At 41.7% G+C, this 16,755-nt stretch overlaps 1 protein-coding gene across 2 annotated transcripts in view; it reads right to left on the reverse strand.

The window, feature by feature from the left end:
* Positions 1 to 1,089: 1,089 nt before the first annotated feature.
* The window catches only part of DLEC1 (DLEC1 cilia and flagella associated protein), a 691,969-nt gene continuing 676,303 nt past the window's right edge, over positions 1,090 to 16,755 (reverse strand). For both annotated transcript variants that reach the window (XM_078665272.1, XM_078665271.1), the window contains one exon: positions 1,090 to 1,436. In XM_078665272.1, the coding sequence (XP_078521398.1) occupies positions 1,313 to 1,436 (124 nt within the window). In that variant the 3' untranslated portion in view covers positions 1,090 to 1,312. The remainder of the gene's footprint in view (positions 1,437 to 16,755) is intronic.

Genomic DNA, 16,755 nt, shown 5'->3' on the forward strand with positions numbered 1-16,755 from the left:
AACAAGATCCTTGCGGATATCAGAGTGCATTCATTACAGTGATCAGAGATGATTATACATAATCAGTAGCGTGACACATTATACCGTACTTGCAGTAATATGAGGGAAAGAGCAAGCATGGGATACAAATACGAATACACAGGAAATGTTGTGAGAAATAGGTTTTTTATGCTTCCTGAATTGTTTTTTTTTATAGTCGATAAGACTATTTTTGTAGGCTTTTTTATTAGTCAGGCTGTATCCATTTCTCCAGAGACGCTCCAGCCTCTTGCACTCTAATTTCAGATCCTGTAGATTCTGAGAGAACCAAAGGGCGGAGGGGGATCCACAGTACAAATTAGCAACAAAATAATGGAAGTCATACAAGTGAATGGCTGCTGGCAGAGAAAGCCTGTGTGGCAAAGGCTTCCGACTTATTTATTTGAGAACTGTATGTCAACACAGAGCATTACAAGTACACATTTTGGTTATGTGCGGTGTACAGAAGAATGAAAACACACACAATATGGTGGCTGCATTAGAAAAGAAAATGGGGTTGTGTCATAGTCGGGCCTAATTGCGTCAAGCATAGGAAAAATACAGCTATGCTAGTGTAGTGTTGTTGTTTCACAATACTCAAAATATCAAATACGTATGTTATTAAATCATATTCAGCTCTAACAATGTCGTAACACCTCCTTGGGCAGGACTTCCAGCTCAAAATCTATAAACTTGTACTTCCTTACACTGATGGAAGTTTGGAAGGTTTCTGTTTGTGATTATTGGGCACTTCCTTATGTTTTGTGCATGTGTTATTTATCAGGTGCAGTATATAGCACTCATATTTAACACATGCAGTAAATACCAATTCCGTGTACACGGTAAACACTCACAATCAGTGTTATTTAACGCACGTTATTTACTGAACCCAGTGGAATCGGTATTTACTGGATGTGTGAATTTGGCGGTTTTACTACCAAACTTGAATCTCCCCCTTCTGCACCACATGGCTCTTCTGTACCAGCCTGGGCACCAAGAAGTAACGGAAGGCTAGATATAGGACTTTACCAAATTACCACATAACTATATAAATAACGCTAAAATGCGGTTTGACTTTTTTTTTATTGTGCAATCTGCAAAAGTTTACATAGTACAATAGATTTTTTACATTGATATATTCATTATAAAATGTACAGAACATAAGGTGTTTTTCTTTGCTCTGGATTTTTCTGCATTTGTAAGCATATTAACCAATTCAGAGAAGCCAGTGATGTAGACAGCATGATATCAATAGTCTGTGTGGCAGATGTGTATCTGTAGACACCGCCCATCACTAAGGGCTACGCAAAGCCTCGTATTTCTCATCAAAGGAGCCTCGGCCTTGAATACTTAGCCTGCAGGGCTGCTCTCCAAGCATGCCGTGAAATGTCACCTGCGTCTCATATTCGATTGCATCCCTGAAAGGAGAAGAAAGTGTTAAAAATTAGCAAGCGATTAATCAAGCATGCAAACCTGAAGAAATTCTAAATACTGGCTGTTGTCATCATGATGTAGTAAAAAAAATTACACTCTAAATGATCTTAATCTGGAAGAAACTGCGTTGTACATATATCATTACCTTGTGCTGCTTCTATGCCTCTGGTGATATAATAGCAACATAAGCAGTGCTTCAGTTTTATCTGTTGGACATTTGAAGGCCAAAAAGAAGACACCATGGACCATGCTGCTGCGGAGCGTTATAAGCAGAGCTGCACCGTGTGAATGCTTCAGAGGGAAAGGCTCAGATACGGAAGAGGGCAGGAGGCTGATCTCTGGTCTGCTTGGGCGAGAGGACGCCTCACATCTAGCCCACAAAGCAGTTAGGAGGGACAACGTGGTCTTACAAGTGCTCATGGGAATAGCCAGAAAATTTAAATGCCCTCCATTTTGAACCAAGGTTAGTGAGCCTGACGCTCCCTAAAAGACCTCCTTTGTTTTTTCTATCCAAGCATCTATCCATCTATTCATCCTTTTGCCCTTCCATCTACCTGCTGATATCTACTATTTCACCTTTACATTGTCAACATTCATTCTTTGACCATTTTATTCATCCATTGGCCTTTCCATCCATCTATTCACACATCCATCGCCTATGCATTGATCCGTCCATGCATCTAGCCACCCTTCATTTGACTTACCCATCCATCAATAAAGCCTTTAATCCATCAATTGATCCTGTTATCCCTCCATTTCTCAAATTTCCATTTACTCTGCCATTCTTTTGTCTAGCCATCCTATCAGGTTCATATTCACTCTGCCATTCTTTCACCCATGCAAACATCCTCTCAGATTTCTATTTACTCTTCCATCCTTTTACTCATCCATATATATCCATCTTCTCAGATTTCCATCTACAATGCCATCCTTTCACCCATCTAGCTATCCTCTCATATTTCCATTTACTCTGCCATTCTTTCAGCCACCCACCTACCCACCCATCTATCCATGAATTCCCTCAGTTTTTATTTACTCTGCCTTCCTTTCATCCAACTATTTATCCATCCATCTATCCCCTCAGATTTCCTTTTACTCTTCCATGCTTTCACCCACGCATCCATCCTTTTAGATTTCCATTTACTGTGCCATCCAGCCTTCCTATCAGATTTCTATTTACTCTGTCATCCTTTCACCCATTTATCATTCCTCTCAGATTTCCAATCACTCTGCCATCCTTTCAGCCACGGACCCATCCTCTCAGATTTCCATTTAATATTCCATCCTTCCACCCATCCATCCTCTCAGATTTCCATTTAATCTTCCATCCTTCCACCCATCCATCCTCTCAGATTTCCATTTAATCTTCCATCCTTCCACCCATCCATCCTCTCAGATTTCCATTTAATCTTCCATCCTTACACCCATCCATCCTCTCAGATTTCCATTTAATCTTCCATCCTTCCACCCATCCATCCTCTCAGATTTCCATTTAATCTTCCATCCTTCCACCCATCCATCCTCTCAGATTTCCATTTAATCTTCCATCCTTACACCCATCCATCATCTCAGATTTCCATTTAATCTTCCATCCTTACACCCATCATCCTCTCAGATTTCCATTTAATCTTCCATCCTTCCACCCATCCATCCTCTCAGATTTCCATTTAATCTTCCATCCTTACACCCATCCATCATCTCAGATTCCCATTTAATCTTCCATCCTTCCACCCATCCATCATCTCAGATTCCCATTTAATCTTCCATCCTTCCACCCATCCATCATCTCAGATTCCCATTTAATCTTCCATCCTTCCACCCATCCATCATCTCAGATTCCCATTTAGTCTGCCATTTTTTCACCAATCCACCCGCTCATCCAACCATTGTTTCACCCTCCCATCCAACTCCCACTCATCCTCTCACCTACTCATCCTTTCACCCACCCAATCATCATTTCACACACTCATACTTTCATCCACTCATTCATCCACACATCCGTGCATCTGTCAATCCTTTCACACATTTAGCCATCAATCATTTGACCCATACATCCATTTTCACCCATCCATCCTTTAACGTATTCATCCTTTCCCTCACCATTTCTTCACCACTCATCTGCTCATCCTTTCACCCACTCACCATCCATCCCCACTATCCTTTTACCCACTCATCCTTCCACCCACTCATCCATCTATCCTTTCACCCACTCATCCACCCATCCTTCTTTACCTTTTCTGTTAACCCATCTTTCTTTCTTCCTTGTAGCATTAATTATGAGCTGGGGACCCCTGCAAGTTTGATGCGGTGGAGAAATATTACCACTCGCTACTTTTGTCAGACTTTGAAGTACTGAAAATGTCATACATTTCTCTTCAGGACTGTCTGTAAAACCTAAGACTTTTTAGGCAGTATACTTTCAAGAGGGTAATGTGGCAGGCACGACTATGTACATGTATTAACTAGTGACATTGAAAAAAGTAAGGTTACAAGCTTCTGGAATGGTAAAGTTGAATTCAAATGACTGAAGGATGAGAAGAAATTAAACATAGTGGATGATTATTGGGGGAAAGTACTAGTCCGATGTAATAAAGGAATTTAGTGGTGACTTTTTTCAAGTTAATTTCTGCTTTGAGCTTTGAACTGATGCAAATGTTAATGTGTGGTGGATCAGGGCTGTGGGGTTACTCTAACATTAGCAAAATCCAAACCATGGAAAATAAATTCTTACGCCACATCCTGTCCGTACCTGAAAGTACTGCAACTATGATTTGCCATGTTGAGTTGGGAGTAATTTATGTTACTGATACTATTAAGATTCAACCCATCCTCCTATGGCACAGGGTGTGGACAAATGATGAATGTTTGGTTAATCGGGCTATTTTAAAGGACGTTTTAGGACTGGACAATATCAATGATTCTAAATGGATATGTTATGTCAAGGACTTTCTCAGTGAAATGAACTGTGTTCAATACTTTGAGGACCCACCAACTATGGCATACATATCGAGAAGAGACTTGAAAAATCTGTGTATTGCTCATCTCAGGGATAAAAGACATTTAGAGGAGGCAAGGAAAAAGACTGTCTCTGCCCATCAGGATATTTTATGCGGAGATAAATTACAGCCATACCTGTCCCTATATATGTCCAATCATGAACGTTTCCTTTTAACCCGGTTTAGACTCAATATTGTTTTTAGAGTCTTGTCTTTTCCCGTGATGAATTGCTGGTTGAAAGAACTACCCTTTTGCCCATGTGATGATGTTTCCCCACAGTCTGATATTCATATTTTATTTTTTTGTAAATTTTATACCTTTGCGCGAAAGAAATGTATCATCCCGATTCTTAAAGACTTAAATTTACGAAGATGTCGCTTAGCGTTTTTAGAGTGCCAGAAACTGGAAACTGTTTTTATGGTAGCCTCAATGGGTGAATTTTTTAAATCTATTTTTAAATGTCGTAAATCGATTTTGATGAATTAACCCCCTTATTGTACATAGGTATTTTAAAAAATGATTACATGACTCCCTGTGTAAACTGTATTTTCTATATGCTACTTTTATGGTTATTTTTGTCTTTTTAACCGAATAAAGTATTTTGAATTGAATAATGTGTGGTGGCAAAACAATAAATTAATTTATTTTCCCAAGACAGGAGTAAGCTTACGAGCCCCTGCTAATGCAGGGATGGAGGCCAGTGAGGGACAGCAGACCTCCATTCATGCATTTGCATTCCTTAAATTTCGTTTTTAAAGCAGCCACTTTTTTTAGAAGATTGAATTGGCATTTAAAAATGAAAGCAAACATTCAAAGAATGACAAGGAGGGAGCGTGCAGTGGCCCCCAGGATATGCCAGTAGTCACCCATCACAAGGTGAAAACTGTTGCTCAGTGTCAGCTTCCCCTCCCTCTGCAAATGAGATATCATCCTCTCGGTTTACGGTATCATTTTAAGGGTTCGCGACAAACTGTGTTTGCAAAGCACTTTCTCTACTCATTTATCGCAACAACAAGTGGGGCAGCCCTTTCAAGCTTCCTTATCTTTGTAATTCGTCACCAATTACACTTAGGGTCAGATGTATGTGGAATGACCACTAAAAGTGGTCGTGATATGGCACCGACTTTTAGCAAATCCAATAGCATTTTTCAAACCAACCTTTGTGCTCATAGGTCGGGTTCAGAAAATACCAAATGACTGTGGCTCGCAATGTGACCTATTTTATGAATATACATGAGGTAGGTCATTTGCGTCTGACTACGATTCAATACCATCACAGGGATGGTGCCCTGCTAGAATGAGAACAGACCACGTCTGTGATTGCTTTTAAATACAGCAATTGTTTTTACAATGTTGCCCACATTCCCTAAAGGAACAAGCATTTACAATGCAATGGTCTCGGCATTATTAAAGGTAGAGCTATTGGCATTGCTCATGGCATTTTTTTTTTTTAAATCATAAATAAATGGCATTGTCATTTACATTGCCAATAGTTTAATTGTTAAATAAATGGCATTGTCATTTACAATGCCAATAGCTTAATCGTTCATTAAACATTGTTTTCTAGATATTGGGTGTAAATTCAGTGCTAAATTCAATTATCACTCTTATGTTTGCACAGGATGTGGTTTCATCCAGTCGCAATATCTCGCATTTGCCTCACAGAAACATGTAACCGTTGTTTTGGCATTTATACTTGCAAGCCAAGGGCAGGAGAATCCAGAAAGCAAACCTTATAAATGTAATATACACTGACGAAGGCAAATAATCATCTTACTGAACATTTGGCTTAGCAGATGGAAACACACGTATCTTTAAAGAGAACATCTTTTTGATGGTGAACCGCAGAATCCAATCTTCCTCTCTGTCACAGGCTACATGAATTAATAAAGCGCCTTTGTTGCTGGGATCTGTTGCAGAAACATTTTACATAATGCCCGAAGCTCGGGTGTCTCGTGTTTCTTTTCACGCCAATGAAAATCTGAATCGACCCCAAGTCTTGGCCAAGAGACTCAAGAGAGGAAATTAGTGGAAAAGCAATCCAATCTTATAATTCAAAACATTTCATCCTTTATGTAATTGGTGTTCACAGCACAGCGCACTTTCAGCACCCGCACTGCTCAGGGCCCCTGGATTTTTCATTTACAAAAGAGCAGCGGGCATTAATGCCCAGGCCTGGCGCTGACTGCACTTCACTCAACATTATTAGACCAGGCTTCAATGTCATACATGCTCGAACTAATCACTGCAGTCAAGGCCGTCAGCTAGCAGAGGCCCTGAGGACAGGCCAGGAAATAAAACATAACACGTGGAGTGGAAAACAAGTGAATTGGCGCGTTCTACCTTAACCAGCCTCGAAATTAGAAAGACCCATTGACTGCCGTCCTGTAAATAGCCATACATGATCAGGCATCGCCTTCAAGCACCTTCAGGTTTACAAAGAAAAGTAGGTAACCCCATTTTAAAGTGGGGATGCAACGTGAACAGTGAACATGCTTCTCTGCAAGTCGCAGGTACTAGAATGTTTAAGGATGGGATGAAAATAAACCTGAACAAAAAGCTGCCCACATTTGTGAATTGTGATTCGTTATTACGGTGGAAATGTATCAAGGGACTAGAATGCTTAAGGATGGGATGAAAATACACCTGACCGTCCTATGCTTTAGGTTCTTGAGCTGCTGAGCAAAATGCGGGGAGAGGCGACGTCAGAGGCCTCGAGAGGTCCCGGCTTCGAATTCCAGCGGTGGGGGCTGAAAGGACGAGCAGGCGGGGAGAGGCGATGTCAGAGGCTTCTGTGAGCTCCCAGCCTGTCGTTTCCAGTGGTGGGGGCTGCAGTGAGGAGCAGGCTGGGAGAGGCGATGCCAGAGGTCTCTGTGTCTTTTCCAGTGGTGGAGGCTGCAAATGGAGCGGTGCGGTCTGAGGCCCCTCTGAGATCTCCGCAGGGGATTCCTGTGGTGGGGCTGCAAAGGGAGCGGCGCTCCGAAGCAAGAGTGCCGCAGATTGCGGGGTGGTCCGGGCGAGCGGGGGGGGAGGGGACGCAAAGGCGAAAGGCGATTGGGATGAGAAGCAGAGCGCTAGGGAGTCGCGTCCACCATCATGGCGAGCTTCGGGCAGAAATTGCTGCCTCAAAGCTCAGAAATTTTCGGAATCGGGGGCGTGTTTTTATGTTTGAGTGACGGATGACGTCACAGGAAGAAAGAAGACAAAAAAACACGCCCCCGAATCTGAAAATGACCGGGCCTAACGGGAGTGACACTCCTCTCCTCCAATGGCTGGCCTCCGTTTAGGAAGCCAGCCAATGGAGAAGAGGGGCGGGTTCCAAGCCCCCTAACTCCAAAACATAAAATCTTCGGGACTCCGCCAACTGCTTCGCAGTGCGACGGTCCCTCGATCCTAAAAAGGGATGCGTCTATAAAAAAAAGAGAGAAAAGTTTGTAAAACTATTTTTTTTTAGGCGTTAGCGGTACGCCCTTGTACCACTGTCTGCTCCAGAACAAGCACTGGTATAGCCAAAAGGTCTCGCCTTTGGGACCTCATAATTATTTAGCCATCCAGCACAGTATTCTGGGTGCTACAACATTTACTGTACGTGGAAGCTACTAGCCACATTATCACACTGTATTAAGAAGTACTTATTTAAAGTGTTATAGGCTTTTGCTTCAGTTCTATTGACAGCTAAACACATTTCCTTCCAAAAACCATTTAATACATGAATTGCCAGACGTGAGACACTTGCAGCAAGTTTAAATAGAAAACGTTTTACAGTGCAGAGCAAATAGCGCTTTAAACAGGGATCTGATTCATTAGAAAAAACCTGTGATTAAGACAGTTAACAAAGTATGGATCAGTCTCACGTTTGCAACTTTATTACCTAAGGGAGAAACAAGAACACAAGCAGCAAATGGGAGGGGGTTTAGGCACAAACAGGTGCCCTTAGAAACCTCTGACATTTGATCTCGGTCATTGTCTACACAGCAAACGTGACGAGAAAAGAGGAAGAGATGAGCAGAAACAAAGAAAACGAGCCAAGGAAATCGAGGGAAACACAAGATTGCGAGTATGTGTGTAAACTATAAATGCCAACAGCTAGGCACATTTTGTTAGAAAAGCCAAAAAAACACAATATTCCTAACACAAAAGCTGAGGGAATCAAGGGAATCTGTGCGTTTGTAAACTAAATATGCCATCAGCTGAGCGCATTCTATTCGGAAGGCCAAACAACTCAACATTGTAAATTGACGAGCCAAGGAAATAATAGAAAATAATGCGCTGAAAATAACAAATGGCCAGCAGGAAAAGATACAGTGAAGGGGGTGTGGGATGACACTTGAAGTGCTGCTTGGGGTAAATCTGCAGCAGCGTTAGGTGCTATTGACCGGAGTGTTTATACAAAGGAGGAGTACATGCATATCTGCCTCTCGGAATGGGAAAAGCTCCAGTAGACAATACTGTACTGCATGGGCTCGGGATGGGCTAAAGCGCTCCTCTACCTGCTCAAAGACCCAGCTTTTAGCCACACACTTGGCCGTGCAGTTCAGCAGTGACACAGGCAGCTACTGGGTAGGCGGCGACGAGGAAGAGCCAGCCAGAGGGCTGTGGTATAGCGTTGAGTATGGCTGCGAACTGATGCACTTGACGGGGGTGGCGGCAGCTCGACCATGTGAGTCTAAGACACAACTGATGAGGATGGGCTTGCCTCAAGAAAAAGAAAAAGAGTGCTCCAAAAAGGACATAAGTAACCAAAAGAGTAGGGGGGCATGTAACAGGGGCAGTGTCCATGGAAGGGAACAGCACACCAAAAGGCAGGACAAATAGCAATGTTTCACTAATGAAAAGCAAGGAATTTAGAAAGGCACAAGGAACGAATGAAAAGCGATCGGAGTGAAGAAAGCTCATACAGTAGATGCGGCACGTCTCGAAGATGCGCTGCCTAGGCTAGACCTAAAAATAAAAATGTTTTTGGGCCATTCACAAAAGGGAAGGTGTTCCTTGGGTCCCCCATCCGGTTTGCCATTGGGTACCACCTCCTTTGAGGTGACAGCAAAATATTTATGTTTTGCAGCTGCATTTTAGTCACAAAAGCTAATAAATACAACGAGAAATCACAATTTGGAAGGGATGGCTTAAACATGCCCCTAACAAACAGCGATTCCTTATGATTTCCTTAACCCATTTAGATATTAGGTAACAAGATACCACGTTTTCTTGTTGCAAACCCTGTGATTTATCGAACTGCATGGTTTGCAAAAAGAAAATGCTTTAGTACATCTGGCCCCGGTGCAATAAAGCTCACTCGTTAGAGGACACAAAGCTTGTAAATTTGTGAATGATAGTCTTTTCAACGGTAAATGAATTTATTCCATCCGGTACTAGGGTGCATAATAGCAAAATAACTGGGTACATTAAAAGCTAGATTTTAATGCAAGAACAAGTAAACTACATTTAGGAAATGATCTCTAGAGCGGGAGAAATAAAGAAAATATTTCTATTTCGAAGCGTAAGAGATAAAACCTGCTTTTTAACACATCATTATGATACATAATTCTTTTAGAAATGTATGGCAGACATCATAACATTCTGGCATTTTTATGAGGCCTAATCCTATGGCTTTGGTAGGACTTTATTGTATGAGAACGAGCTAAAAAATAGATTATTTGGTGCAGATCAGGAACGTACGTAATGCAGGCCCCTGTAACCCCTGCGTTACCGGGGGGGGGGAGGGGTGGAGGGGCAATCTTTCAGGTGAGCCCACATTCAGCCTGACAATTTGTGAGATATGGGCGACTCAGGGGACCCCCATCATTTAGCATTACACTACTGGTGTAGACAAGGTATCCTAAACTAGCATTGTGCCTTTTTGACAAGTGCAAAGGGCTTTTTGATTAAATCTCTCCAAATATTAGCATTATTTGACACCAAGCCTTTAATCATCTTATAACTATTCATCGGCATATCAGACACCTAACAAAAGTACAAATTCAGGTCAGATGCTTGGTCCATGCTAATAAAGTCTTGTTTTTGTGAGAAGAATATAGTGTTCCATAGATGATGCTGTTAATGTAAGTCTGTTCTATGAATTTGAACTGATTTTGAGAAATTTACTAAACACGACAGATCAATGATCAGTGCAAGGCCAAGGTCACAGGCCAGTAGGTAGGGAGTGAGGAAACCGATGATGTTAATATTATAATGATTTGTTGAACAAACTGTTAAGTAGGATTTTAAGGAAACAAAATTATTGAATTGAAGAATCATTTTGTAATTTAAAGTCTATTCATGTTCGAAATAGGTTTGTGATGTATTTATTATGGGTACTGTATCGATCCCCCTATTTCTGACCCTTGTCTGGTTAATAATTAACTAGCAGCCATTCAACTGCACAGAAACCCGTTATCTAATTAGCCACACAACGGCACAGAAGCCCGTTATCTGATTAGGTCATAGCGCATGCCATCTCATTAGGCAAGCACTATTTCTCCAGCCCCCTAATAGGCATACGGTGTTCTCAAAACAAATCAAACCTACCACGACCTGGGAAATCCCCACAGCCATTGTTTTGATTTAGCCGAGAACTTCAGTAAAGAATGTGCGAACGACCAGTTCGTATGACATCCTTATTGACGTATTTATGTCCATCCTTACGTCAATCCCGGCACCTTTCAGGTATAAATAATACCGACATTGCCTTAAGCAAACACACGAGGTGGTGACAAGATTGGAGCAGCGAGACTTGCCGAGGAGCCCAGCTGACAGCGAAGCCCACAGACGCTGCCCCTCCTTTCTGACGCGCTGAGAGAGAGACGCTGCCTTTTTTCCTGCCGAGAAATCCAGCTCCGCCGCTTCCAAGCCGCCCTCGCAGGCAGCTGGGATATCAAGACCTGAGATAGAGATACCAGCCCTCCAGCCTTCTAAATCCCAGGTACTGAACTGAATAACCCCTTGCAGAGAATTCTTGAAGCAGACCCTTGGCAAAGCAAACTTAACTTAAACTGCTATTTATCTACTCCCGCCCACGTATTAGGCTTAGGTCAGGTACATTGGGGTAGGCGTAGTTAGAAGCACCAGTTGAGTACGATTAGTCAATGTATATATGTATGTATCTATTTTATCCATTTTAAGTATCATATGGCTAAGAAACCATATCAATGCTTTTACAGTATTATTTTATAATTCTGTTATTACTGTATGCACTTTACTTAACTATAAGTATTGCAACAATAGCGATTCATTTCTCTTGTATGAGAAAAGAGACTGATCAATAAATAACATCTTTTTATTGAACACGCCTGTCTCTTCCTTTTCTCTACAATCTGGTGAAACTAAGAATGCACTGAACTGACTGAGTAAAATAAGCTGTCTTTTGTTTTCACACGACTCTAGAGATACACTCTTGATTAGGGGAGAGCAAAGTTGTCATGTTCTATGGTTGTCAGAAACGAAATCCCTTCTTGTCTATCCAGGGAGGTTAAACTCCTCCTTGTCTATTCGAGAAAGTTTCTAGTGAACTCTGAGCTAGCTGGCAAACATTAAACTTTAAGTCTAATATCGACAGTAGAAGACCTAGTTAACCCCTGTCCTACGTCTATACTACTGAAGATATTATTCCAATGCGCAGAGCCTATTGGGATAATAGGAACTACACTACATGGCGCCCAACGGTTTGGATAGGCGATAAATCTAACGTAAGACATTAGAGTAACTCAGTCGTGCTTTTTCACACAGACCCCTTTTTCCCCATAATACTCCAAAGACGTCTGGAGTGGGTGAAAGGTTAAATCCGCCAAACTTAGTAGGAGGAGACTCCTATGTATGGTTCTTGGTTTATTCAACGTTGAAGGATACACTGTTCCAAAATATTGTGCATCTAATCTTTGTTTCCATAGAAACCTGATCTGCAAATAAATAAAATAACTTTCTTGACATTAGAATGTCACAAGCTGAAGAAGAAGAAAGGGAGACAGTTAGAATAGCAGCTCAACTCCTAGCGGCTGACAATAGTCTCCTACAGCAAGACCCGGAAGCAATACTCATCCCGGTCAACATAAGGAAATCTATAACTTTAAAACTTATAGAAAATGGGCTGACACCGAGAGTTGGTACAGTCATATTCGTAATTGAGGCACACGAATATCGGCAGACAGAGGTATTCTATTCATGGATAAACTTTCCAGCAGCAAAGGCTGTAACAAAGGACTTCCACTATTACAAAATAGAGGAACCTCCTAATGAGTACACTCCTTTCGAGGAGGTGGAAATACCACTCAAATACCAAGAGCACCTGCTCTGGTTTAATGGCGCCCTAAAACATAATAATCATATCACCAGGCTCGGTCCACTAGGTAGGCCAGGAGCAACGTGGCCGGTCCTAGCCGGATACACACCACATCCAGACATTGAAGAAATGTCTGCACCAGATCTTTTAGCACAGCTAAAACAATTAATTAAAATACATAGACAATTAGTCCAATATGTAATGCGGACTTCAACAGCTATTAAATTTCCACAGCTGATCCCTCACCAGGGGAACACAAATAAAATTACACCACAGAACATACAGTCCTGTCTAGGTAAAGTACCCGCAAAACGGGAACAAATTCCATTCTGGTTAGCACAAAAAATCACTCAAATAGAGGCGGTATTTCCAGATACCACCCCGGTTGAGAAACACAGGATTCTGACTATCTGTCTTTCAATGGGAATCGCACCACATGTGGAGGACTGTGACACTTGGGGTACAGTCTTTGCTTCCATTTACACAAAAACACATGGTGTTCCATCCATGTCAGTAATACCAGATGTGCTAAAACAAATTCAAGATGAATACGGTCCAGAACCTGCTTTAACTCTTGGTATGAAACTACTAAAAGACTTCAAACAGGTCTCGGCAATATTATTAGCCAATATAAAGGGAGAAGCAGCAAATGTGGCGATCCTCCAGAGGTTGAAAGAGACAGATATAGCAGACCAACCATTTGAAATTGCCAGAATCATAGAAAAATCCTATGAAGAACTAGGAAGAGATAGTTTGGGTGGAAAACCGGTGAAACCCCAACTTATTGAAAAACCTGAAAAAGTATTTATTAAAAATAATCTAAACACTCAAAAAAAGAGCTGGGATGGAAATAAACAATCCACTCCTAAAGAAAAAAGATTCCAGTCCAGAGGAAGGTCTCCTCGGCGGAGAGAAAGATCTCCGGACCAAGGACACAAGTCTCCCCAAAGGGAGCCCTCTGAGAAAAAATACAACCTTAGAAATAGGGATAATCTGAAGAAACCTGATAGATAAAGATATTGATACACGTCCCTCTCAATCTTTTCAGACTTCCTCGCAGAAATCGGAAAGAAGAGGACGATCAGAGCACAGGGAAGAGCACGTCAAGTCCAAAGACAAGGAACCTGCTCATCAAAATAAAAAATTACAGTTTCCAAAAAAGAAGGTAGCCAGTATTAAAGTAATCAACCATGCCGAGAATACTGAGGACACAGCTGAAAAACGGAGATTGGGCTCAGACAATGCTAGACAGCGCAGCAGAAGTGAGCATAGCTCGCAAGATCCTTATGAATCATCTGGAGACAGTGGACACAAATGAATACATTCCAGTGGAAACTGCAGATACCAGAGTTAGCAAACCTCATAAAATATATGAAATAACATTGCGTATAGAGGGGGATAAGACTAGAAAAATAAGGGGTCTCTTTTGGGATAATCCCTCCAAGGGCTATCATATCCTTCTAGCTGACAGAGACTGGCCACCAGAGTTTGTCAGGGAGTGCCCTCATGGCGAAGAAATAATTATGCCTGCCTTCTCAAATCATATTCCAATTCATAAAAAATATACACTTGCAAGAAAGTGGGCAGTAGCCCAAGCTCCTGCATTATATAAAAACCATGTAGGATGGGATGAGGACTCTCCTCCTCACAAAATCCAGTTAAAATCACAACCTACTGCTCAGAGGCAGTACCCAATTAAGCAAGAAGCAAAAAAATGGGTAAAAGAGATCCTAGATCAACTTGAATACCAGGGGGTGATTGAAACTTGCACCTCACAAATGAATAATCCTTTGTTTCCTGTCTCCAAACCAGACAATTCATATCGTCTTGTTTTGGACTACAGACACCTTAACTCATGTTGCAAAACCTTTGCAGTACAAAATTCGCATAGTGCTGCACTAATGAATAACATAGTGCGCAAAAAATACAAAACAACATTAGACATCTCTAATGGATTCTTCTGTCAAAATATAGCACCAGAGAGCAGATATTTGACCGCGTTCTCAATAAATGGCGCGCAAAAAAAATTCTGTCGTTTGCCCCAGGGGTTTAAGAACAGCCCAGGATTATTCTCAGCAAGAGTAACAGAGTTACTACAAATATATGATGATGAGGCATTATCTTATGTCGACGACATCTATCTAACAGATGATGACTTGGATACTCACTTGAAGAGAGTGAACACCATAATACTTGGGTTCGCAGCAGAGGGTTACAAATTCAACTTTAAAAAGTCAAGAATTGCCCATCTAACTGTCCTGTTTTTAGGATATGAACTATCAAGTGAAGGCAAAAGCCTGGCTGACAATTTCCTAGAGAAATGTGCTGTAGTCCAAGCACCTAGAACACTAAAAAACTTACAATCAATTCTAGGTTTCCTAAATTTCGGAAGAACTTACATTATAAATTATGCAGAGAGAATTAAACCTCTCTATGATCTCATAAAACCAGATTTTAAAAGAATCAATTGGACTCAAAAACACACAGAAATTTTGAGATCTTTACAAACAGATATGTTAGTTAAAACAAAATTACAAACACGTGACAACACACGCAACCTTGTGATTCGAGTCATCTCAGGAAGATGCGGATTCACATACCTGACCTCTAATGAAGGAGAGAAGGTACCAATTGCATACAAATCACACTTGTACACAAAAGCTGAAATGAAATTTACCCCAACGGAAAAAATTCTAACCGCGGTACAGACTGCAGTAGCAAAAGAACGAGCCCTAGCACAAGGTAAACGAATAATCATCGTGACACCGATACCAGCCCTGGAGGCGGTAACAAAGGCAAGCATTCCGAATGCTAAAGCACTCCATCCGAGATGGATACAATGGGCTAATTCTCTTGCTGCAACAGACGTGGCATACGAATTTGATCCCAATTTAAAAACACAAGAGATTCTCCAATATGAATTCGAATGTCCTCCGACGACCGGAATTCTGCCTCTAGAACATTACGGCTGTATAATATATACAGACGGATCAGCACAACCCGCAGTGGGGGGTAAGCAAGCTTACAGTGCTGCGTGCGCGATTGTTAAAGGTCGCTGGCACGAAGGAAAATTTAAACCAGTGGTCACTAAAACGCAATCTCTAGGAGACTGTACAGCTCAAAGAGCAGAACTACTGGCATTCAAGATGGCGCTTGAAAATACCGATCGAGAATTCCCCACACTCATAGTGTGCGATTCATATTACTGCGTCCAATCTTACAATGAATACTTGCAGATCTGGGTTCAGAACGGTTTTAAAAATGCCAAAGGGGGCACAATCAAGCATAAAATGCTTTGGGAACAAGTAGTTCTTTTGCAAAAGGAACTACAAAAGACTCACGTGATACATACACTGAGTCATCAACGTGATGGCGTTCACGTTGCAGGGAATTCATTGGCTGATGAGGCCGCGAAGGCGGCTGTGCAAACGGCTTCCGTAGCTGCCATCACTCGGTCAAAAAAAAAAATAGACAGCAAAATATTACAGGCTGTCAGCGCTACAGTAAAAGATGCGATAGAAACACTCCCGAAAGGCTTTCCAGTAAAGTACTCATACATAACTGATGCAAATAATGTTCCGTTTGCTCGAATCCCTGGAGTGGGGGATAGGGCAATTCCAAACATGGAACATAGGTTAGGACTCATCATAGCGGCACACGAAGGGCTTGCTTCTGTACATGCTGGCGTTTCAGCCACAGTATCATTATTAAAACAGAGATACTGGTGGCCACAAATGAGACGACAGACAAGGAACTATGTTCTAGAATGTGAAATATGTCAAAGAATGAAAGTATCAACAGTGAAACGACCAGCACAGACGCCCCTTCTAATCTCAGATAAACCATTAGCCTGTGTTTACCTGGACCACTGTGGTCCCTTACAAAGGGATGGTAACTATAAATATATCATGGTCGCAGTGGATTCATGCACGAGATTCATATGGATGTGGCCCCAGCGATCGGCTGACGCCAGAACTGTTATAAAAGATTTGCGAGTCTTTATCGGCACATACGCAATTGGCATGCTACATTCT

The sequence above is a fragment of the Lissotriton helveticus genome, chromosome 10, assembly GCF_964261635.1.
Source record: "Lissotriton helveticus chromosome 10, aLisHel1.1, whole genome shotgun sequence".
In the NCBI taxonomy this organism is placed as follows: Eukaryota; Metazoa; Chordata; class Amphibia; order Caudata; family Salamandridae; genus Lissotriton; species Lissotriton helveticus.